Raw genomic sequence first — 18,371 nt, 5'->3', positions numbered from 1 at the left:
GATCATTAGAAGTTCAAAATACAACTTCAAGGTGACTTATTTGGGGGAAATTTCTGAGTGAATATAGTAGTTGATCTTTGTTAAATTAGGGTTTGGGGAGTTGTTGAAATTCATTGAGTTGTGTAAAAGTGGAAGCTAAGTGGCGTATCTAAACAAGTTATAAGGGCGACTCCAATGTGGGGGGGCTGGGGGCTCCCAATTTCAATTTGGGAGCCCCAGCCCCACACGTCCAACCCGGGAGCCCCGGGGCTGGGAGCCCCATGTTCCCGGGCTCCCAGTCCCAATTTTAATACCGTTGGGAGCTCCCAACGAACGGTAGTATTGGGGTGGATCCCCTATTAAAGGGGATCCACCCCATTACTACCTCCTCACATCTCCTTCTTTCTCTCAATACTACTTCCTCCATTCCTCTTGCATTATTTCTCTCTTTGTCTATCAATTTCTCTTCCTCCATTCTTTTTAATTTTTTCAATGGATCCAAATGCCAATTTGAATCATTTAGGCTATATGGAAATGTTAAACTCCGATTTCAATTATGTCGATGAAGTTAATTTATCGAATGATGGGGTCGAAGAAAGTTTTGATTGTAATGAAACGCCAATGTCGTCGGTTTCTAGTAAGCGTTATACTAATGATGATGATAATGTGCTCGTTAATGCTTATTTACATATTGCCACCGATGCGATTATTAGCAATGATCAAAGAGCGGGTACTTTTTGAAACAAGATTGCCGAACACTTCAACGAGCGTACAAATCAAAATCGTGTACCAAAGGGTCTTAAATGTCGTTGGAGTGAAATTAACAAGCAATGCACGAAATTTTGTGGGTATTTGTCATTGTTGCAAAGGAACCCAAAAAGCGGAGAAAATGATGATGATCGGGTAATTACTCATATTACATTTTGACAACATTATGATTTATTTTTGACACATATTTGAAATTTTTAAATTTTATTTTTGCAGTTGAAATCCGCAAAAGTATTGTTTAAACAAAATGGCAACAAAGAGTTTAAGTTCGAACATTGTTATAAAATTTTAAAATACCATCCCAAATGGTCATTAAATTTATCTCAATCTTCGTCACACAAAAGAAAAACTTCTTTAGACCAAGACGAAGGATCTCCCTCAACAATCCAACAAAGACCACTTGGAAGAAAAACAAGCAAGAAGGCTAGAGATAAATCCAAAAGTAGTGAAAGTTCTGCGGCGCTTGATTTTTGGAAAGAGAAAATGGAGAAACAGGATAGTAGAGATAAACTTATCAATGAAAGTATACTCCTTCAAGAGAAACAAATAGACGTCAAACATAAAGCATTAGACGTGAAAGCAAAGAATTAGTCGTAGAAGACAAAAAATTAGACGTGCAACTAGATACCAACAAGATTCAACGGATGAAAATGGGGATAGACTTGGTGGGCAAAGATACTTCAAACATGGATCCCAAACAACTTGCTTTTCATAGGATATTGATCTCAAATTGGAAATAGAAAAATGAATTTTAGTTGTTTTGATTATTTATGAATTTTAGTTGTTTTGATTATGCATGAATTTTAGTTATTTGTTAAATCTTAATTAATATTAATTTTAATGAATTTTATTTATAATAATTGATTTTCTTCTTTGAATTTGGGAGCCCTGTTGGGAGCCCAACGTTGGAATTGAGAAAAGCCACGGGACTCCCAAAATTCAGGGGCTCCCAAAATTGGGAGCCCGAACCCCCACATTGGAGTTGCCCTAAGGTAACCCTTTCTCTCTCTCTCTCTTACCCAATAGTTTATAATCAAAATTTGATGATGGGTATTTGCAATAAGTGATCCAATTTCCATTACATCAGAAACCCTAGAGATTAAGGTATGATTTCTCTTATATAATGGGTATCCTATGTTTGAGTTTGAAAGAAGGGCATTGATCTTTTCTTTCAGTCTTATTAAGCCCCTGTTTTTTTTTAATCCACATTGATGTTTGATGGGATTTTGATTACTTGTAGGAAAATGACAACTTATGTTGAACCACCAAATGGAACTGGCTCTGAAGGAAAGCATTACTATTCAATGTGGCAAACCATGTTTGAAATCGAAAGAAAGTACTCCAACCTTCCATTTTCCTTCACCAATTACATCTCTTCTCCGGATCAGAACCAACTACTACCCATCGCCGGGAACTAGGTTTTTATCTTCCTCTTCTCTCACGTTAGGTCGAACCTAAACCATTTTAGTACTTGCTAAATCAAAAGATGACGATTCAACTCCTTTTGAGATGTCACTCGAAAACGCTTATAAACTTCTTGGTGTTATCGAAGGTGCTTCCTTTGATGAAATCCTTCTTGCCAAAAACTAAATTCTAGCTTCCTCCAAAGATGATGAAGAGATGATGGAACAGGTAAAGTTATCCTTAACCCACATGAATGAATGATGAATAGCTATTTGGGTTTTATTCTGTTCAAAAATAGCATTTTGAAACAAAAATCGATTCTAGCTTCGTCCAAAGATAATGAAGAGATGATGGAACAGGTAAAATTATCCTTAAACACAAACGGATTTGTTCTTGGTCTGTTCTTGGAGACCGGAGTGTTTAGAGAGAGAGAGAGAATTGAAAAAATATATATTTTTTTAGAGAGAGAGAAGAGAGAGAAAACAAAGTTTGAGTTTGGCCGGCCGACGACCCCTGTCAGTGAAGACGATGATTTGGAAGAGAGAGAAAATGAGATGGAGGAGAGAGAGTAACGGAAAGTTAAAGATAACTGAAAAAGGGGGCCATATGGGTATTTTTGCTAAAGTAGGAGGTCAGACAGGAAGCTGGTCACAAAGTTGGGGGTCATTTGGGAAATAACCCAAAATTAAATTTTGTTCATAAACATAAATAATACTACATCCTATAAAAAAAATAAAATTGGTAATTCAATATTTTGTTAAGGATATATTTGTGTATAAATATTAATATATATGATTCCTGGGGAATGGGAATCACAAACCCACCTCCCCTGAGTTACCCTTTTTTCTGGGAATCACATTCCCGGACCCACACCATTCCCGCGAACCAAACAATGATCTGGAATGTGATTCTCGGGAATCACATTCCATTCCCACTCCATTCCCGCGCGGCAAGCATGGCCTTAGAGTTTTCTTTTGGCGATTGGTAAGGGGAGCTGGAGATTGTTGTTGGGGAGCTGTAGTACAAAATCAATTTTTTGTACTACAGCTCCCTATACCAATTTGGTATTAGGAGCTATTTTTTTGGACTGAAACTAAATAATGAAATATAGATGGATTAGAAAAAACAATTATATCTCTCTTTCTTCTCCACAATCAAGTTATACAAGAACCATTACTGATAAGCAACTAGTTTATTGATTCTCACTCTCTTCTCTATTGAATACTAACTAGGCATAGCCCGTGCCTCCGGCACGTGCAAGTCCTAATTATAGTGCGGGCATATATATATATATATATATATATTTATTTGTTAAGCATTATTTACTATCTTTCCTAGCTTAAGTTCGACAAACTTTTTTTAAAGTGGATGAACATATGAGAATCATATAATGTAGAGATGTATAAATTGATTATCGTTTAATATGAAGATGTATAGTTTGATGATTGAGAGCAAATGTGTTTGATGATTGAGAGCAAATGTGTGGAGATATTTTTAAAGACGACAAATGGAAGAAAAAAAATGTGTGATATGGAGTAAAACATTTAATTTTTTGCTCCGGGCATGTTCTGAAGAGTAAGACAGACAATATATGCTCACTAATTAGGAAAAATTGAACCAAAATAATTTTATTAAAAATAAAAATAAAAAATTATCATAAATTGAAATTTATAGTAAATAATTTTATTACAAAAAAGACAACATGTATGAGCTAAATTCTGCCAGTTCTTGTTATTTATCTATTTTATCATAGATAATGCATAATGTTAAAGCAACATTCCATCTTATTTACAGAGATTCCCTCAGAAACACAGGTATGATATTTCCTTTTCTTTTTCAGCATGAACATTATTACCTGTTTGAGTGAAAGAAGCAAGAGAAAAGAAAATGTATAACCAGAACTATAACAGGTTGTAGTCAAGATAAAAAAATTTACTCATATTACTGAAGTGTGAAAGAAGAAGAAGAAAAGAGAAAGTACATCTAGAATTAGGACAGACCGCAATCACGATTGAAATTTGTATTAATATTAGTAGTGCATAACTCGAATTTAAGTAAGAAGCAATAAGCAATAGTTGTTCATTCTTGACTATTGGAATTTAGGTATATCTTATATGTGCCCAAATATCTATTGGTCTAGATCGACATTCACATCATAATTTGTGTACGATTCATCTAATATAACATTTGTATAAGACTCATAAACAACATATAATAAACAATTAAGGAAGAAATGTATTGGTACCATAATAACATTGTGTTTTCCCATCCCTGTAAATATTACAGCGATTTAGAGAGTTTCACTCAATCTTAATTTCAATATTAGGCTAAATTGAGTTGTTAAACCGACGTTTTGCTTCTACTGTGCTACGAATCCACTCTATGTATACTGACTTAAAAAAATGTTGAATAATGGAGGAGGAAACACTCGCGTTAACTAACAACCGAAGCAACTAAGTTGGTGTGCTTTAGTTGAGAATGAACAGGTTTTTATGAAGGAATTAGGGTAACCTAAAGTCCAAAACTAATCTATTGATGAGCATTAAATTTTAAGGAGAGTTAATGAAAAATCATGGAGTATTTTTCATTAACTCAAAAGGATGACGAACAATCATGGAGTATTTGATATCAGGGCTCCTACTAATTAAAAGAAAATGATGAATAATCATGGAGTTGTCGATCTAGCGGACAATTTTATCTTAGTCCTAGAAACAACCAAGTTGTATTGTAATATAAGGAGTATTTGATATCAGGGCTCCTACTAATTAAAAGAAAATGATGAACAATCATGGAGTTGTTGATCTAGTTGGCAATTTTTTATTTTTTGATGGTAGAATATATTTTGATGGTCTTTTTTCATGAATTTTAATTGAGAATAAAAACTTAATTAGTTTTGAACGAACAAAAACTTCTTTTTAGAAAGTGCACAAAGTGAAATTTTGTTTGTGCACAACTTTAACAAAAAGATAATTCTTCAGACCACTTTGTAACTTATTTGTTGTTGGAGGAGTAGAGGAGGTCTAAAAAACCATTAGAATTTTGTGAGAGTACTTATGGGGGTTTATGGAGGAAGAAATGTTGGTTTGAATTCCATTATATGGAATGAGTAAACGAATGTGATTAGTTGGGAGGGTTATAAAATGTCATTACATCTAAGCAATTATGGAGGGTTAAATACAAAGTAAAGTTTGAGAGTTAAATACATGGTATGTCTTCAAATCTAGTTGGCAGATTTTCTTTTTTTCTTGTCCTAGTCAGCTTGTCCTAGTCACAACCAAGCTGTTTTGTAATATAGATGATTATTATGTCTCACGATATTTATAATATTGCTTCTTTAATGGAGGAAGAACATATTGTCAATTGAACCAACAACCACCAACTCAATCAAACAGTGTTATTATAGATCAAGATCTACCTCGAGATGTAAGAAATTCCCAAGACAAATATTTTCGGTTAAATTTTATTTTTCTTTCTTCCTTCAACTTTAAAAATTTGCCCTAAGAGGTAGAACTGTTCGGTTCGTTTACCCTGGGGAAATTTTTGAAACATTTCCCCACAGCTAAGGGAAATTAGGCAAACAAAGGTGAAAACAGTAAGTTTTTCCCAGGGAATTCCACATATTCATGATATTTTCTTTAGCAAATTTCCCCCCAGTTGAGGGAAATTAAACAAAAAAAAAAGGTGAAAACAACCTAGGGAACCACATATTCATGATTTCGTCATTGTAGTAACAGAACCTCAAAAAATGAAAAAACTAGCTACATTACTAAAGTTTCTCCCCATTTCTGAAATTTGGTGAATAGTATGATTACATTAGAGATATAACATATCAATTCTCTTTACAAAATAGTCATAAAAAGATTCATCAAATTATACTATTGTCAGTTTTACTCATAATCTTCATCCCCATCGCTTGAATCGTCGTCATCGATTGAATCACCCTCATGTTCTTCCTCTGAGACTTGATTTCCGTTTTCAGCAGAATCTTGATATATGCTTTCGAGGATGTCTTGCATTTTCTTCCTCGATTTCGGACTTATCGGTTTGTTTGTGTCTCCGCAACCACAAGCTTTCATGTTATCTAAAAGTTTACCAATTCACTTGTTCTGCAAAATACAAACATAAAAATTTTAAGTGCATAACATATTGTAGTACCCTACATTTGTTTACAGTAGTTGATAAAAGATTTAGCTTACCAAACGCCTAAGTACCAGAGCCAAATCAAAGAACATAGTACAAGTGATGAAGGTGAAGATAATCAAAGAACCTAGAAATTATACAGAAATTGCATGATAGAAGTTGTGATAAATTCCCACGAAAATCCTAGATAAAGTTTTGAAGCTAACACAACAACCTTAAGTATAACAAAAGGGGGAAAAAATAAGCAACTAATATCATCTTATGACAAATTCTCAGCAAAATCCTAGAAGTAAAACCACTAAAATCCTAGATATAAAACTTAGAAAAACCCTAGAAATTAAAAGGGGGAAGAACAACTCACAAGATTTTAGTTGATGTCTTCTTCATTAGAGAAAATACTTGGATAGAATTAGCCGGAATTTTGTAATTGATGACCGGAAAAGATTGAAGAGAAGTTGGACAGAGATTAGGAGAGACGATTTGAAGAGAGATAAAGTGAAAGAAGAAGGCATCGTTTTTTTTCTTTTCTTTAATTCTGGTATATTTCGATATATTACACTTGAGTCCCTTAAATTGTGAATCTTAGAAGGTCTCTAAAATAATAAATCAAAGCTTACATCTCCCTTTACTAATTTTGGCAGCTCCCCAACCATAATAGTTCCCCAACAACAATCCTTAGCTCCCCTTACCATTCGCCTTTCTTTTTGAGTTTTGCACAAGGGTCCCATATTACTGAGCGTCACGAGCGTACCGTTTTATCGTCTCCGAAATAATCTTCTGTTATTAATAAGAACCACCGAAACAAAATTTAGCTCATAAAAATGGAAAAAGTATGATGATGAAAATTGAGTATTTTTCTACTGTTTTGATTTCAAATGTCCCTCTCCAAACACCTGCTTTCTGAAACCCTAATTCCCCTTTCAAAAAATCACAGCTTTATCGAAGAAAAATTGCAGTTTTCTTTGTAATGACAGGAACACTTTCTGGATTACAAGATCATCTAAAATTAGCTAGGGAGTATGCAAATGAAGGCCTCTATGATACCTCAGTCATCTTCTTTGATGGTGCCATTGCTCAGATCAACAAGTATTTCTCTCTTTCTCTCTGAGTCAAATTTGCCCTAATATTTTATTTTTTTTTGGATTTCTGGGTAGTAGTAGATTACTAGATCATAGTAGATTAGGGTTTGAAAAAGTTAGTATTTTTATATGAACTGGTTTGAGTAATGGGATTTAGGGGGAAAAAGTTTTGAGCTTTAATTTTGTATTATACAGGCATTTGAGTTCAGTTGAGGATCCATTAGTACGAGCTAAATGGATGAACTGCAAAAAATCACTTACAGATGAAATTGATACTGTAAAACAACTAGATGGTGAGAGAAGGGCACTAAAAGAAACCCTAGGAAATAGACGTCCTTCTTCTCCACCAATTCCCAAAAAAGGGTCATTTGTTTTTCAACCACTTGATGAATACCCAACTTCATCTGGTGCTCCAATTGATGATCCTGATGTTTGGGCACCACCAAATCGAGATAATGGGAATAGAAGACCTACTAAAGGTGGGCAAATGGGTATGAGAAAATCACCTCAAGATCAGAATTGGGCTCGAAGTTCGACTACTAGACCTGCTACTACTGGACGAGGAGGAAAGACTAATAGGTCTGGGGCGGGTGTTCGTTCATCGACCACATCTGGACCTGGGAAAAAGGGTGCTCCCTCAAGCAAATCCAATGCTAGCAAGACTGAATCAGTGGTGAGTAAAGCTAAATATAAATTTCTTTCATACTGTTTTTATGTCTTTCTTCAATTTTTCTCTTTAGGCCTTTATGGTAGATCTAAGATTACAAAACTAGTTACGTTTATGACGTCTTTACAACAGCTGGGATAGAACTCTACAAAAGATCGTAGTCATGCATATGAGCATATGAGCATATCATTGCAGATCTCTCATTGTATAATGTGCAAGGATTCTTTGTGACATTGTGAGAATGTGATGTTAATTATTTATACATTGCTAGGCGGTGGGAGTTCATTTGGAAGGACTTCGAACAAAACTGTTTGCTAGGAAGTTTGGCTCCTTAATTTTTTCGTTTTAATTGTAAACAACTAATGTAAAGCCATTCTTGGGAATTAGTCTAAAACTTTGATATTTGTAAACTCGTTAGCTTTATTGATGTGGGTACTTACTAACTTTGGGTACAAGGGTACGCTGATACGTTTCAGATAAAAAATTGGCATATCCAGAAATAGAATTTTTTTGTATCCGAATATCCGACAACCGGACAACATCTATGAAGTGATGCTAGTCTGTCATCAAGTAATTAAGATTATGTTATAGAAACTTAAAGTAAGACATTTATAGTTATCCATAGTAGAGTTCAGCATAAGTTAAAGTTTTACGTTATCTACGCAGACAATTAGGGTCATGAGAAGTACAAATTGCATAGTTAGTATGTGGTAAATGTTCTGTAATTCTTTGCAAGTAAAAGAACAAAAAGAGCTAAAATATGCCCAAATATCGCACCAGAATCTTTGTTGTGTCAGACATTTATATGTAACAGTTTTTTTTATTCAACTACTATAATTGATTGTTAATTTTTGTAACTTGTTTGAATCTACTGTTTTTAGAACGGTGATTCTGAAAAGGCAAAAGAGAGGCCACAGTATGAGGGACCCGATCCTGAATTGGCTGCGATGCTTGAAAGGGATGTCTTGGAGACTAGCCCTGGAGTTAGATGGGATGATGTTGCTGGACTTAAGGAAGCAAAAAGACTTTTGGAGGAAGCTGTTGTTCTTCCTCTATGGATGCCTGAGTATTTTAAGGTAGTACTCAGAATATATCAAAGTTTAACTCTCAATCCGTCCACTCGACATGTTTCGATCATATGTTACTAAACAAAAATTTGAAGGTTTCAAGTTTGCGGAGAGAAGAAAACATTTGAAGTTCCGAGCTTGACATTGTCAGTTAAGTAATTAACGTTTTTTCTGCGTTCACAGGGCATTAGAAGACCATGGAAAGGTGTACTCATGTTTGGCCCTCCTGGGACTGGGAAGACACTCTTGGCTAAGGCAGTTGCAACTGAGTGTGGTACTACATTTTTTAATGTTTCTTCTGCAACTTTGGCTTCAAAGTGGCGCGGAGAAAGTGAGCGAATGGTCCGTTGCTTGTTTGATCTAGCAAGAGCTTATGCCCCGAGCACTATTTTCATCGACGAGATTGATTCTCTTTGTAATTCCAGAGGGTAAGACGTTTTCTCCATATCTGCTTGCTGAAATTTATTTTACTACCAAGTCAAATATTATGGCAATGGATATGAATGCTCTCGTAGATGATAAAAAGCTGGTTTTATTCAGGGCATCAGGGGAGCATGAATCTTCCAGAAGGGTGAAATCTGAGCTTCTTGTACAGGTTGATGGAGTTAATGCTAGTTGTCCTAACGAAGATGGTGAACGGAAACTTGTGATGGTTTTGGCAGCTACTAACTTTCCATGGGATATAGATGAAGCTCTTAGGTTAGTTAGACTACGTCTCAAACCTGTTTTAATCTCCTTTCCATGGCAATGATTACTTTTTTTGTTTTTCATTTTCAGATCGTAAATTTTCAAACTTCAAGTAGTTAATTAATGTTTTTGGAATGTTATGTTGTTAATGCAGGAGGAGGCTAGAGAAGCGAATATACATTCCTCTTCCAAATTTTGACAGTCGGAAAGAGCTTATCCGGATTAACTTGAAAACTGTTGAGGTGAGTCTTAACTCTTAATCAGTTCTCGTTCTTCGGATATATTGTTCGTCTTATAGTGCTAAATACATTTTAACTCCCATGCTAAACGATTGTTAGTCGAATCTGAACCTTAACCGTAATAGAGAATGCGAAGGGAGTCATCATGAACTCTATGACTTTTATTTATTGTTATCATTAAAATCAACGTTTTGAAGGATATCCAAGGATAGAAGGGAAAGGTCCCGAGGTTAGAGAACGAAGAGGAAGATTTCTCCCTAGGAAAATGAATATACCTGAGAATTCTAGTGTGAAGTTAGAAATGAATATTATGTACCCAACAAATACATTTTATGATCTTAAAGCAATTGCTGACAAGGAGCTAAGGTTTAATTACTTAATCTTTAGGATTAATAAAAATTTATCATGTTTCCATAGCTGACGATCTACTCTATCCATCTTTAGACACTAACTAGATGATTGATGTTTCCTTATCAATGCGTCCGGCTTGATTCATCTATAAATATTAAATACAATAGAACTATGCCCATAAATAACAATGAAGTATTATATGAATGGGTAACAAGCAAAAAAGTAAAGATAAAGAGCAGTGCTTACAACAACTTAGGTTTTCATTGATTAAAAATTGATTTAGACACAAACTTGAGACCTTCGTAGCCGCTAACTAACCCTAATCTATGCTCACAACAATTTGAAATATGACGTTTAAGTTGTCGCGAACAATTTTTTTCCATTCTTGTGATTGAGAGGAGGGCATTTATCCTCATTGACGTTTACTCATGCATACATTATTTTTATCCCCTTGAGGCTGGTTTAACTTGTCCGTATTTCAGGTAGCGGCTGATGTTAACATTGACGACGTAGCACGTCGAACAAAGGGATACAGTGGGGATGATTTAACAAATGTTTGTCGAGACGCTTCATTAAATGGAATGAGACGGAAGATAGCAGGAAAAACCCGTGACGAGATTAAAAACATGTCTAAGGATGAAATATCAAATGACCCAGTTGCCATGTGTGACTTCGAAGAAGCTCTGAAAAAAGTCCAAAGAAGTGTTTCTCAAGCAGATATCGAACGCCATGAGAAGTGGTTAGCAGAGTTTGGATCTGCGTAAGATTTATTAAACTTTTAAGAAGCTGACTAAATTGTTTGTTGTTTGATCTCTGATTAATTTGTTGATTAACAAATTTACTCTTTTATTTGAAGGTTTTGCTGATCATTAATGTGTTGTATTGGAAAAAAATGGGTTTTCTATTGTGTTTAGTACTTGTAACCCAATTTTATGTCATTGTTATTTGATCTCTGATTAATTTGTTGATTAACAAATTTACTCTTTTATTTGAAGGTTTTGCTGTGTTAGTGAAGAACTTTTGTCCATTCAAGACTAATCCATCACATGTTCGATAATCATGTTTTGATTGTAACACGATAATGCTGGGTTAACAATTTCTGCCACACTAATTGACTCAGATTACCAAACCCTTGCGGTAAAATTTGCTAACTTTATTAATATATGGTCTTCTTTTGCAAGTGTTTTAGTTTTACAATGGGATAGTCTTCTATGACGAGCGTTTGGAGTCTGGTTATAGGTATACCTTCAAACTTTAACAAGTGTTGTGGTCTTTAAGTGGGCTCAGAGTCTTGGCAAAACCAAAACCTTACGACTATTCAGGTAGAAAGCAAGAATAATATTCGTAAGTGTTAAAACTCAGAGGATTTCAACTATAATATTTTACTTTAATAGTGAAAGTTCTAAATGAACGAAATAAACCTACTTCTTTTTCATATTTTATCTACGAAAAATTCAAAGATAATATGAAATTTCAATGGGAGATTTTATAGGGCCCCCTCATTTTTGTTAAAAGGGCCCCCTCAATGATAATTTAATAATTTATCAAGTGAAATGGCTCGTGGGGAGGCCTTTTAACAAAATTGGGGAGGCCCTATAAAACTTCCCAATTTCAATTGCCCTCGTATTGTTGGACTACCAACGAACCCAACTTTAACATATATGCAACTAAAATAACAATCTTACGGAGTAAAGTTGGATGATGACTTGATGGACACATTTTGGAATGGGGTTTTGACCAATTTTGATGGTAAACCAATAGAGTTGTTCAAAGGTTAACACCAAGTTGCGTGGTTCAAGCTGTTGACATAAATTCCAAAAACTTGGAGGTCTTATGGACGGTAACATAAATCGCAGTTGACTCAAAAAAAAAAAAAAAATTGAGTTGTTGAGAGGGTTCATGTAGACGATTTCATGATGGCCGTCTACTCGAGCTTAGAGGTTAGTGTAACTAGGGTGTAACAACAAGTACACTACAAATTTAAAACCAAAAAAACAAAAGGAAATTACTCGCTAAACACCCGGCCGGATCACTTCCCTCCATTTTTTTCACGCTCTCTTCTCAGTTGAGATGTTCCTTCGTCTTGCTCAAACTGCCGTCTCTAAAATTAGAAACCCTAATTTCTTCATCAATAAAATTAAAATCTTCTCATATTCTTCTTCTTCTTCTTCTTCAGATCAATCATGGTTGTCCATTCCTGGAAATCCCCTAATCAAATGGCCTCAACAACAACCTCCTCATCCAAAACCCATTCCCCAATCAGAATCGTCACTCTCCTCCTCCCTCCAAGAACATCATCATCATCATCAAGAAGAAAACCCTAACCCTAATTCTCTTCGGAGGGACTGTTCGATCATTTGCAATCTCCTTAGAGATAATAATCTCTCTGCCGAACCAGATATTGAAGCTTCTCTGAACCAAACTGGAATCAAGCCATATCCAAATCTTTTACAGACAGTATTTCAGCATTTGGATTCTTCCCCAAAGCTCGTCTTCTCTCTCTTCAAGTGGGCTGAAAAGGAACCAACTTTTCAGTGCACTCTTACTCTCTTCAACTCAATGATTGATATCCTTACAAAATTTAGAGAATTTGATTCTGCCTGGGTTTTATTGAATGATCATTTGAATAAAACTGATGATAATGAGACTTCCTCTATGATCTCTTCTGAAAGTTTTGTGATTCTCATGAGACGTTATGCTCGTTCAGGTATGGCTTCTTCTGCTATTAGAACATTTGAATTTGCTACTAAATTAGATTCAAATCGTTACTCTATTTCGATTCCGGAATTGTTCGAGATTTTACTTGATACCCTTTGTAAAGAAGGGCATGTTAGAGTTGCTTCTAAGTATTGTGATAGAAAGAGAGAGCTCCAACCAGATTGGGTACCTTCAACTAGGGTTTATAATATTTTACTTAATGGATGGTTTCGTTCTAGGAAGCTAAAACATGCCGAAAAGCTGTGGGAAGACATGAAAATGGGAAATGTAGCTCCTACTGTTGTAACTTATGGTACCCTTGTTGAAGGTTATTGTAGAATGCGTCGTGTGGAGAAGGCGATGGAATTAGTTAGTGAGATGAGGAGAGATGGAATTGAGTTAAATGCTATTGTTTATAATCCGATTGTCGATGCTTTAGGAGAGGCTGGAAGATTTAAGGAAGCTTTAGGGATGATAGAAAGATTATTGGTTACAGAATCAGGTCCAACTCTTTCCACTTACAATTCTCTTGTCAAGGGTTTTTGTAAGGCTGGAGATTTAGTTGGAGCTAGCAAAGCTCTTAAGATGATGATCGGAAGAGGTTTCGTTCCAACATCAACTACTTATAATTACTTCTTTAGGCATTTTTCGAGATTTGGGAAGATTGAAGAGGGGATGAACTTGTATACTAAGATGATTGAGTCTGGGTATGTGCCGGATCGACTTACATACCATTTGTTAATCAAGATGTTGTGTGAGGAGGGGAGGTTAGATTTGGTAGTTCAAGTTACGAAGGAAATGAAAACTAGAGGTCATGATCTTGATCTAGCTACTAGTACAATGTTAGTTCATTTGCTCTGTAAGTTACATAGACTTGATGAGGCTTGTATTGAGTTTGAGGATATGATAAGACGAGGTGTAGTTCCTCAGTACCTTACGTATAAACTATTGCGCGAAGAACTAAAGAAAGCAGGCATGAATGAAATGGCCCATAAATTATCTGATCAGATGTCTTCTATACCCCATTCGATGAGGTTGCCAAATACATATAGGGAAGGTGGAGATGGTTCCCGTGAAATGAGATCATCTATTATACGAAAAGCACAGGCCATGTCTGATATTTTGAAGACAACTAGGAATCCAAGGCAACTTGCTAAATTAAGAGGTCGTTCAAGGTTACCCTGCGAATCTACTAATAGAGAATGTATAGAGGAGATTGAGCAGAAGCATGGGTAGGTTCGTGTTTGGGATGAAATGTTGTGTAAGGATGGTGAATCACGCAAGCTGTCTGCACCCCAAGAAAAGCTGTGACAGTAAACCGATTCGGAAACGGGTTTAAAGGTAAGAGTTAGTTCATTATAAAAAAGTCAGATTTGGACTAACATGTTGAAAAAAGTGTTGCTAGAATCGAACGCTAAGCAGATACACGTCGTATTTATGCATGAAACAACTAGACGAACCCACATCTCACACATGAATTTAGAACTCACTACTCACAGACTTGATTGTGTTCATTGTGAGGACTTAGGCTTCTGTTGTCCTTCAGATTTCCAACTAAAACTTGGTCATTATGAATAAGGAAAAAGCTCTTGACTGCTAGTTGCTACTCTATATTCTGCTTTGACTGCAGTATGCACTGTCCTAGATCACAAATTGAAGATGTATTTGACTACTCCAATGGTTGATGTTATGAGGAGTCTGAACCAAATCAGCATAAAAGATATAAGCGAAAGCAATTGAAGTTGTGCTTATGTTAAAGCTATTCTTTTCTCTTCGTATTTCGCAGGCCAGTGAAATTCTCAGGAGCTGCAGTAATTGTACGTATCTCATGGATCTGTTAGATTTTCTTTCTTGTTTGTGTATGGTCGCTGTTGCAAATGTGACTATGAACAACCCTGTAGTTTCTAGGTTTCTTTCTCTACCAAGTAAAGAATGAAATGAAGTTGGTAGAATCTATTGAAAGCTTTTAAATTTACGTTTGTAGTTTCAACTGTCATGTTTTTTTAATGATAATGAGATATGCCTATGTTTAAATTTTCATGTATCAATAGTTCATACAGTAAAATTTTCTGGGATATATAATAGATATATAGAACACTAAATCAAGCTGTTGGGCCTGCTAAAGTTACATACTTATACATCTACCCTTAACCCTAACCGCGAAACCCTAAAATCACCACCACCAGTAAGCGAGAATCACTTCCATAGCTTCACAAACTTATCATGACTAGCAGAAGCCACTAAATTCGTCACATTTGACACTGCTAAAGAAGAGATGAGCCCTTCATGAGCAGCCAGAGTCACTCTTGTTCTCTCTTGTGTTCCATAGTTCCAGAGACTGTTCACAATCAAAATTAATCAAAGTTATATCACAGTTGAAATATCTTCTTCGAAATATGGGGTTCTCATAAAGAGTAAGAAAATCGAGCTAGTAAGAACTGAAAGAAAAAGAGAAATTAATCAAAGATATAACTTCAAAATCTAAGTGAACAAGTGACTTACCTTGTAACAGCCAATAACCAACAAAGAGGGAAACGTAGGATAGAAACCACATGTCTGAAATTTGTTGTTGTTGAAACTCAACTCGTTCACGCACTCGCCTTCATTTCCAGATCCGAATGTCCAGATTTTAACAGAGTCCTCACTCACCGATGCCAAGAAGTTACCAGATGAATCCCAGCACACAGAATAGACTGGTTTCATATGTCCCTGCAAATTAAATCGATAAACAAGCACGGGTTATAACTACAACGCTAATCAGAGCAAAGACGCACATAAGAAAACAAACAGATTCGTGAGAGATTTTACAAACATAACCTTGGAAACTTAATAATAACATGGAAGATATCATGTTGATTTTCACAGCCTCAGTTAGAGGTTAAAGAACACTAATGCATATAATGTGATTCCCTCAGTCTCTTTCGATGAATTAGCTACAAAAACCCTAACCTCTAATAAATGTCGGCAGGCTTGTGTCTCTACGTCAAATATAGAAATGACATTCTCAGCAGCTGCAGCAAGATACCTCCCATGATGTGGTTGAAATCTAACTTGTGTTAGACCTCCCTGCATTAGCAAAAACTATATGAAAAGACTTGTTTCCACCTAATCACCAAGATGATAGCCAAACCTAGCCGATTTTATGATGTAACCCGAGATATTGAAAATTAGGTTCATTAGTGAAACAAAGAAGGGTAACGACTGACGACTTCAATGGGAAAAATTAGTGTAGAAACACAGACACAAAGATTCTACCTCAAAAACTCGAGTGCAGCTATAATTAGTGATATTCCAGTACCTTATCTCACTATACGAGTCACACGAGCATATGAGATCGTCATTCTTTGGGTGGAAATCCACTGACAGGACTTGACCAGAATGTCCCATAAAAGTACGGATTGAATGGCCCTGCTGCACAAAAGTCACAATAGAGTCAAGAGAATAGATAAAAAGTAGGGTACTTCACCTCATGAATGGGTGATAGAAACATACTAAATGACAGGTTTAGCGTTTTTTAAGTTCGGGACACGACCAGTTTTTGGGTAAAGGCTAAACCGTATTCACTAGTGAAAGATGGAACCGACAGATAATACTTGTGCAGCAAACAAGAGAATTCTACTAACATTGTCAACATCCCAGACCCTGACAGTTCTGTCAAAAGACGAGCTAGCAAGGCATGGCAAGCTTGGACTGAACCGAACATCAGTAATCAGCAAGGAATGCTCTTCGTACATAGTTTTTGGCCTTAAAGAGTCTGCATACCAAAGTACGACCTGCATTATTAACATCTCCGAGTAAGTTTCTAAACGTCACGAGCTTCAATCTCAACTAGCACTGAAGGCTGCACTTGCCTAAGCCTGACCAGGCCAGCCCTATGGCCTAAGTATCCAAGGTGGTCGACCTAACCTGAGTTCCACCCTTAGAAGTCTCAGAAACAAATCCTAACACTTCCCTTCGGAATCCTTAATAGAGTCTTCACCTTTTTATCATATCCACCACTAGCAAATAGTTCCCCATCGGATGAGAAGTCACAAGAAAGGACTTTACTAGTACTTGCTCGGAAAGAACCAATTAGGGTAAACGTAAAACCCTGTATAAGATCATCCTGCAAGTAAGAACTTTTTGTCATCGACCTATTACATAAGATATTGAATCATCGGTGACACAACTCAGGCAGTGAAGTATGGGACCGATAGATCATATTTTTCAAGCCAGGTGCAACACACAAAGGTAAATGGACTGACCAGTTGATTGGATGCTGGTGCAAGAGTTCTATTCCCATTAGCAGTTACAGGCTTTGAGGAACTACCCGTGGATGATGATGTCGTCATAGAGACCACAATTCCTGAACTATTGGCAGTATAAAATCACCATTAGTAATGAAAAACAAATCAAAAATATGGTGTGGGTCAAGGTTTAGAAATCGGAAATATGGCGTGGGTTGAGGTTTAGTAAAGTCTGAGACAAGTGCTAAACTTGTACTCATCATGGTTTCATCTATTGACTCTTCCCTCTTTTGGGGGATTTTAGCATTTTCTTGTTGTTCTTCAACATTTAATTTTGTACTTCATAAACAAAGAAAAGCAAACAATAACCAAGTTCAGAGCAAGGAAATGATCATAAGAACAACAAACTAAACAGATCATAAAAGCCTAGAAGAAAAATCAAATCCATAAAATAAAAAAATAAAAATGATCATAATTAGGAAACATTCCTAACTATCTAAGAAGAATAGATTTATAGCAGATTTTCTTACTGATAGTATGCTGAAAGATCTGCTTTTTTCTTTTAGAAATGATTTGAGAAACAAACCCATAAAGCAGAATCATCTAAAACACAGATGAAAGGGGTTTGAGAAAATGAGAACAAATCACAGATAGAGATAAAGAGAGTGGGAGGGAGAAGGGGTGAGTAAGCTGATTACAAAAACAAGAGGATGAGAAGAAGCTTGGGGGGTTTCTTCTCCTACACTAGTTGCTTAGGTAGCTTACCACAGCAAAAGGTCCTTCACAAAACAGGTGAATAGGAAGGTGAAGATGAAATGCTAGAAGGAATCAAGTTTTTATGATATTCTTGTTTGTCTTCAGAAAATAATGAGGTTGTTGACAGTGACTTGATCAAGGAAAATGCGATTTTGCCCCGCCACAATCCACAATGGGGTATGTGGTTCGACATACTTTCTCTCTCTAAATTCTGTCCCGTCACATACCCGACCAAGATTGCGGCCTGACAGATTATCACTATCACTCTTGCTTGAGTGAAGTGTATTTCTCACAGTACTAAAATTCACAAA

General features: G+C 36.0%; 3 protein-coding genes across 5 annotated transcripts; 2 read left to right on the top strand and 1 right to left on the bottom strand.

Moving 5' to 3' along the window:
• The first annotated feature begins 7,034 nt into the window (after positions 1-7,034).
• Positions 7,035-11,438, top strand: LOC147550660 (katanin p60 ATPase-containing subunit A1-like). 2 transcript variants are annotated; one of them, XR_015236712.1, is made up of 8 exons: positions 7,035-7,377; positions 7,566-8,043; positions 8,919-9,113; positions 9,288-9,532; positions 9,645-9,803; positions 9,946-10,033; positions 10,864-11,321; positions 11,377-11,438. XR_015236712.1 is itself a non-coding variant. In XM_086665248.1 (7 exons), exons 1-7 carry the CDS (start codon positions 7,259-7,261, stop codon positions 11,143-11,145), a joined length of 1,566 nt encoding a protein of 521 aa, XP_086521374.1. In that variant the 5' UTR covers positions 7,035-7,258; the 3' UTR covers positions 11,146-11,357. The 2 variants fall into 2 exon arrangements, 1 of the variants encoding a protein (XP_086521374.1); XM_086665248.1 differs by lacking the exon at positions 11,377-11,438 and having other exon boundaries at positions 10,864-11,357.
• A 695-nt stretch (positions 11,439-12,133) lies between these two features.
• LOC147550659 (Pentatricopeptide repeat (PPR) superfamily protein) lies at positions 12,134-15,112 on the top strand. Of its 2 annotated transcripts, XR_015236711.1 has the most exons (3): positions 12,134-12,154; positions 12,276-14,419; positions 14,865-15,112. XR_015236711.1 is itself a non-coding variant. In XM_086665246.1 (2 exons), the coding sequence occupies exon 2, from the start codon at positions 12,452-12,454 to the stop codon at positions 14,312-14,314; it is 1,863 nt and encodes a 620-aa protein (XP_086521372.1). In that variant the 5' UTR covers positions 12,134-12,154; positions 12,276-12,451; the 3' UTR covers positions 14,315-15,112. The 2 variants fall into 2 exon arrangements, 1 of the variants encoding a protein (XP_086521372.1); XM_086665246.1 differs by having other exon boundaries at positions 12,276-15,112.
• Positions 15,113-15,135: 23 nt separating this feature from the next.
• Positions 15,136-18,106, bottom strand: LOC147550658 (transcriptional corepressor LEUNIG-like). The gene is made up of 8 exons (XM_086665247.1): positions 18,070-18,106; positions 17,323-17,428; positions 17,058-17,183; positions 16,702-16,851; positions 16,334-16,489; positions 16,028-16,144; positions 15,581-15,787; positions 15,136-15,416 (listed from the first exon to the last, which is right to left on the bottom strand). Exons 2-8 carry the CDS (start codon positions 17,407-17,409, stop codon positions 15,363-15,365), a joined length of 897 nt encoding a protein of 298 aa, XP_086521373.1. The 5' UTR covers positions 17,410-17,428; positions 18,070-18,106; the 3' UTR covers positions 15,136-15,362.
• Positions 18,107-18,371: the final 265 nt, after the last annotated feature.

This window comes from Eschscholzia californica, unplaced genomic scaffold (assembly GCF_041429995.1).
Source record: "Eschscholzia californica isolate CP2 unplaced genomic scaffold, dmEscCali1.0.p SCAF_3, whole genome shotgun sequence".
Lineage (NCBI taxonomy): Eukaryota > Viridiplantae > Streptophyta > Magnoliopsida > Ranunculales > Papaveraceae > Eschscholzia > Eschscholzia californica.
The sequence above is the reverse complement of the archived record's forward strand: the minus strand, read 5'-3'. Positions and strand labels throughout refer to the sequence as shown.

What these genes read in the sequence shown, in the direction of transcription:
- LOC147550660 (XM_086665248.1), top strand. Translation starts at nt 7,259, where the DNA reads ATGACAGGAACACTTTCTGGATTACAAGATCATCTAAAATTAGCTAGG. An exon ending in GGATGCCTGAGTATTTTAAG is followed by an intron (nt 9,114 to 9,287) that starts GTAGTACTCAGA and finishes CTGCGTTCACAG; the next exon opens with GGCATTAGAAGACCATGGAA. An exon ending in TTAACTTGAAAACTGTTGAG is followed by an intron (nt 10,034 to 10,863) that starts GTGAGTCTTAAC and finishes TCCGTATTTCAG; the next exon opens with GTAGCGGCTGATGTTAACAT.
- LOC147550659 (XM_086665246.1), top strand. Translation starts at nt 12,452, where the DNA reads ATGTTCCTTCGTCTTGCTCAAACTGCCGTCTCTAAAATTAGAAACCCT.
- LOC147550658 (XM_086665247.1), bottom strand. Translation starts at nt 17,409, where the DNA reads ATGACGACATCATCATCCACGGGTAGTTCCTCAAAGCCTGTAACTGCT. An exon ending in GTGGTGGATATGATAAAAAG is followed by an intron (nt 16,852 to 17,057) that starts GTGAAGACTCTA and finishes TTAATAATGCAG; the next exon opens with GTCGTACTTTGGTATGCAGA. An exon ending in GGGTCTGGGATGTTGACAAT is followed by an intron (nt 16,490 to 16,701) that starts GTTAGTAGAATT and finishes ACTTTTGTGCAG; the next exon opens with CAGGGCCATTCAATCCGTAC.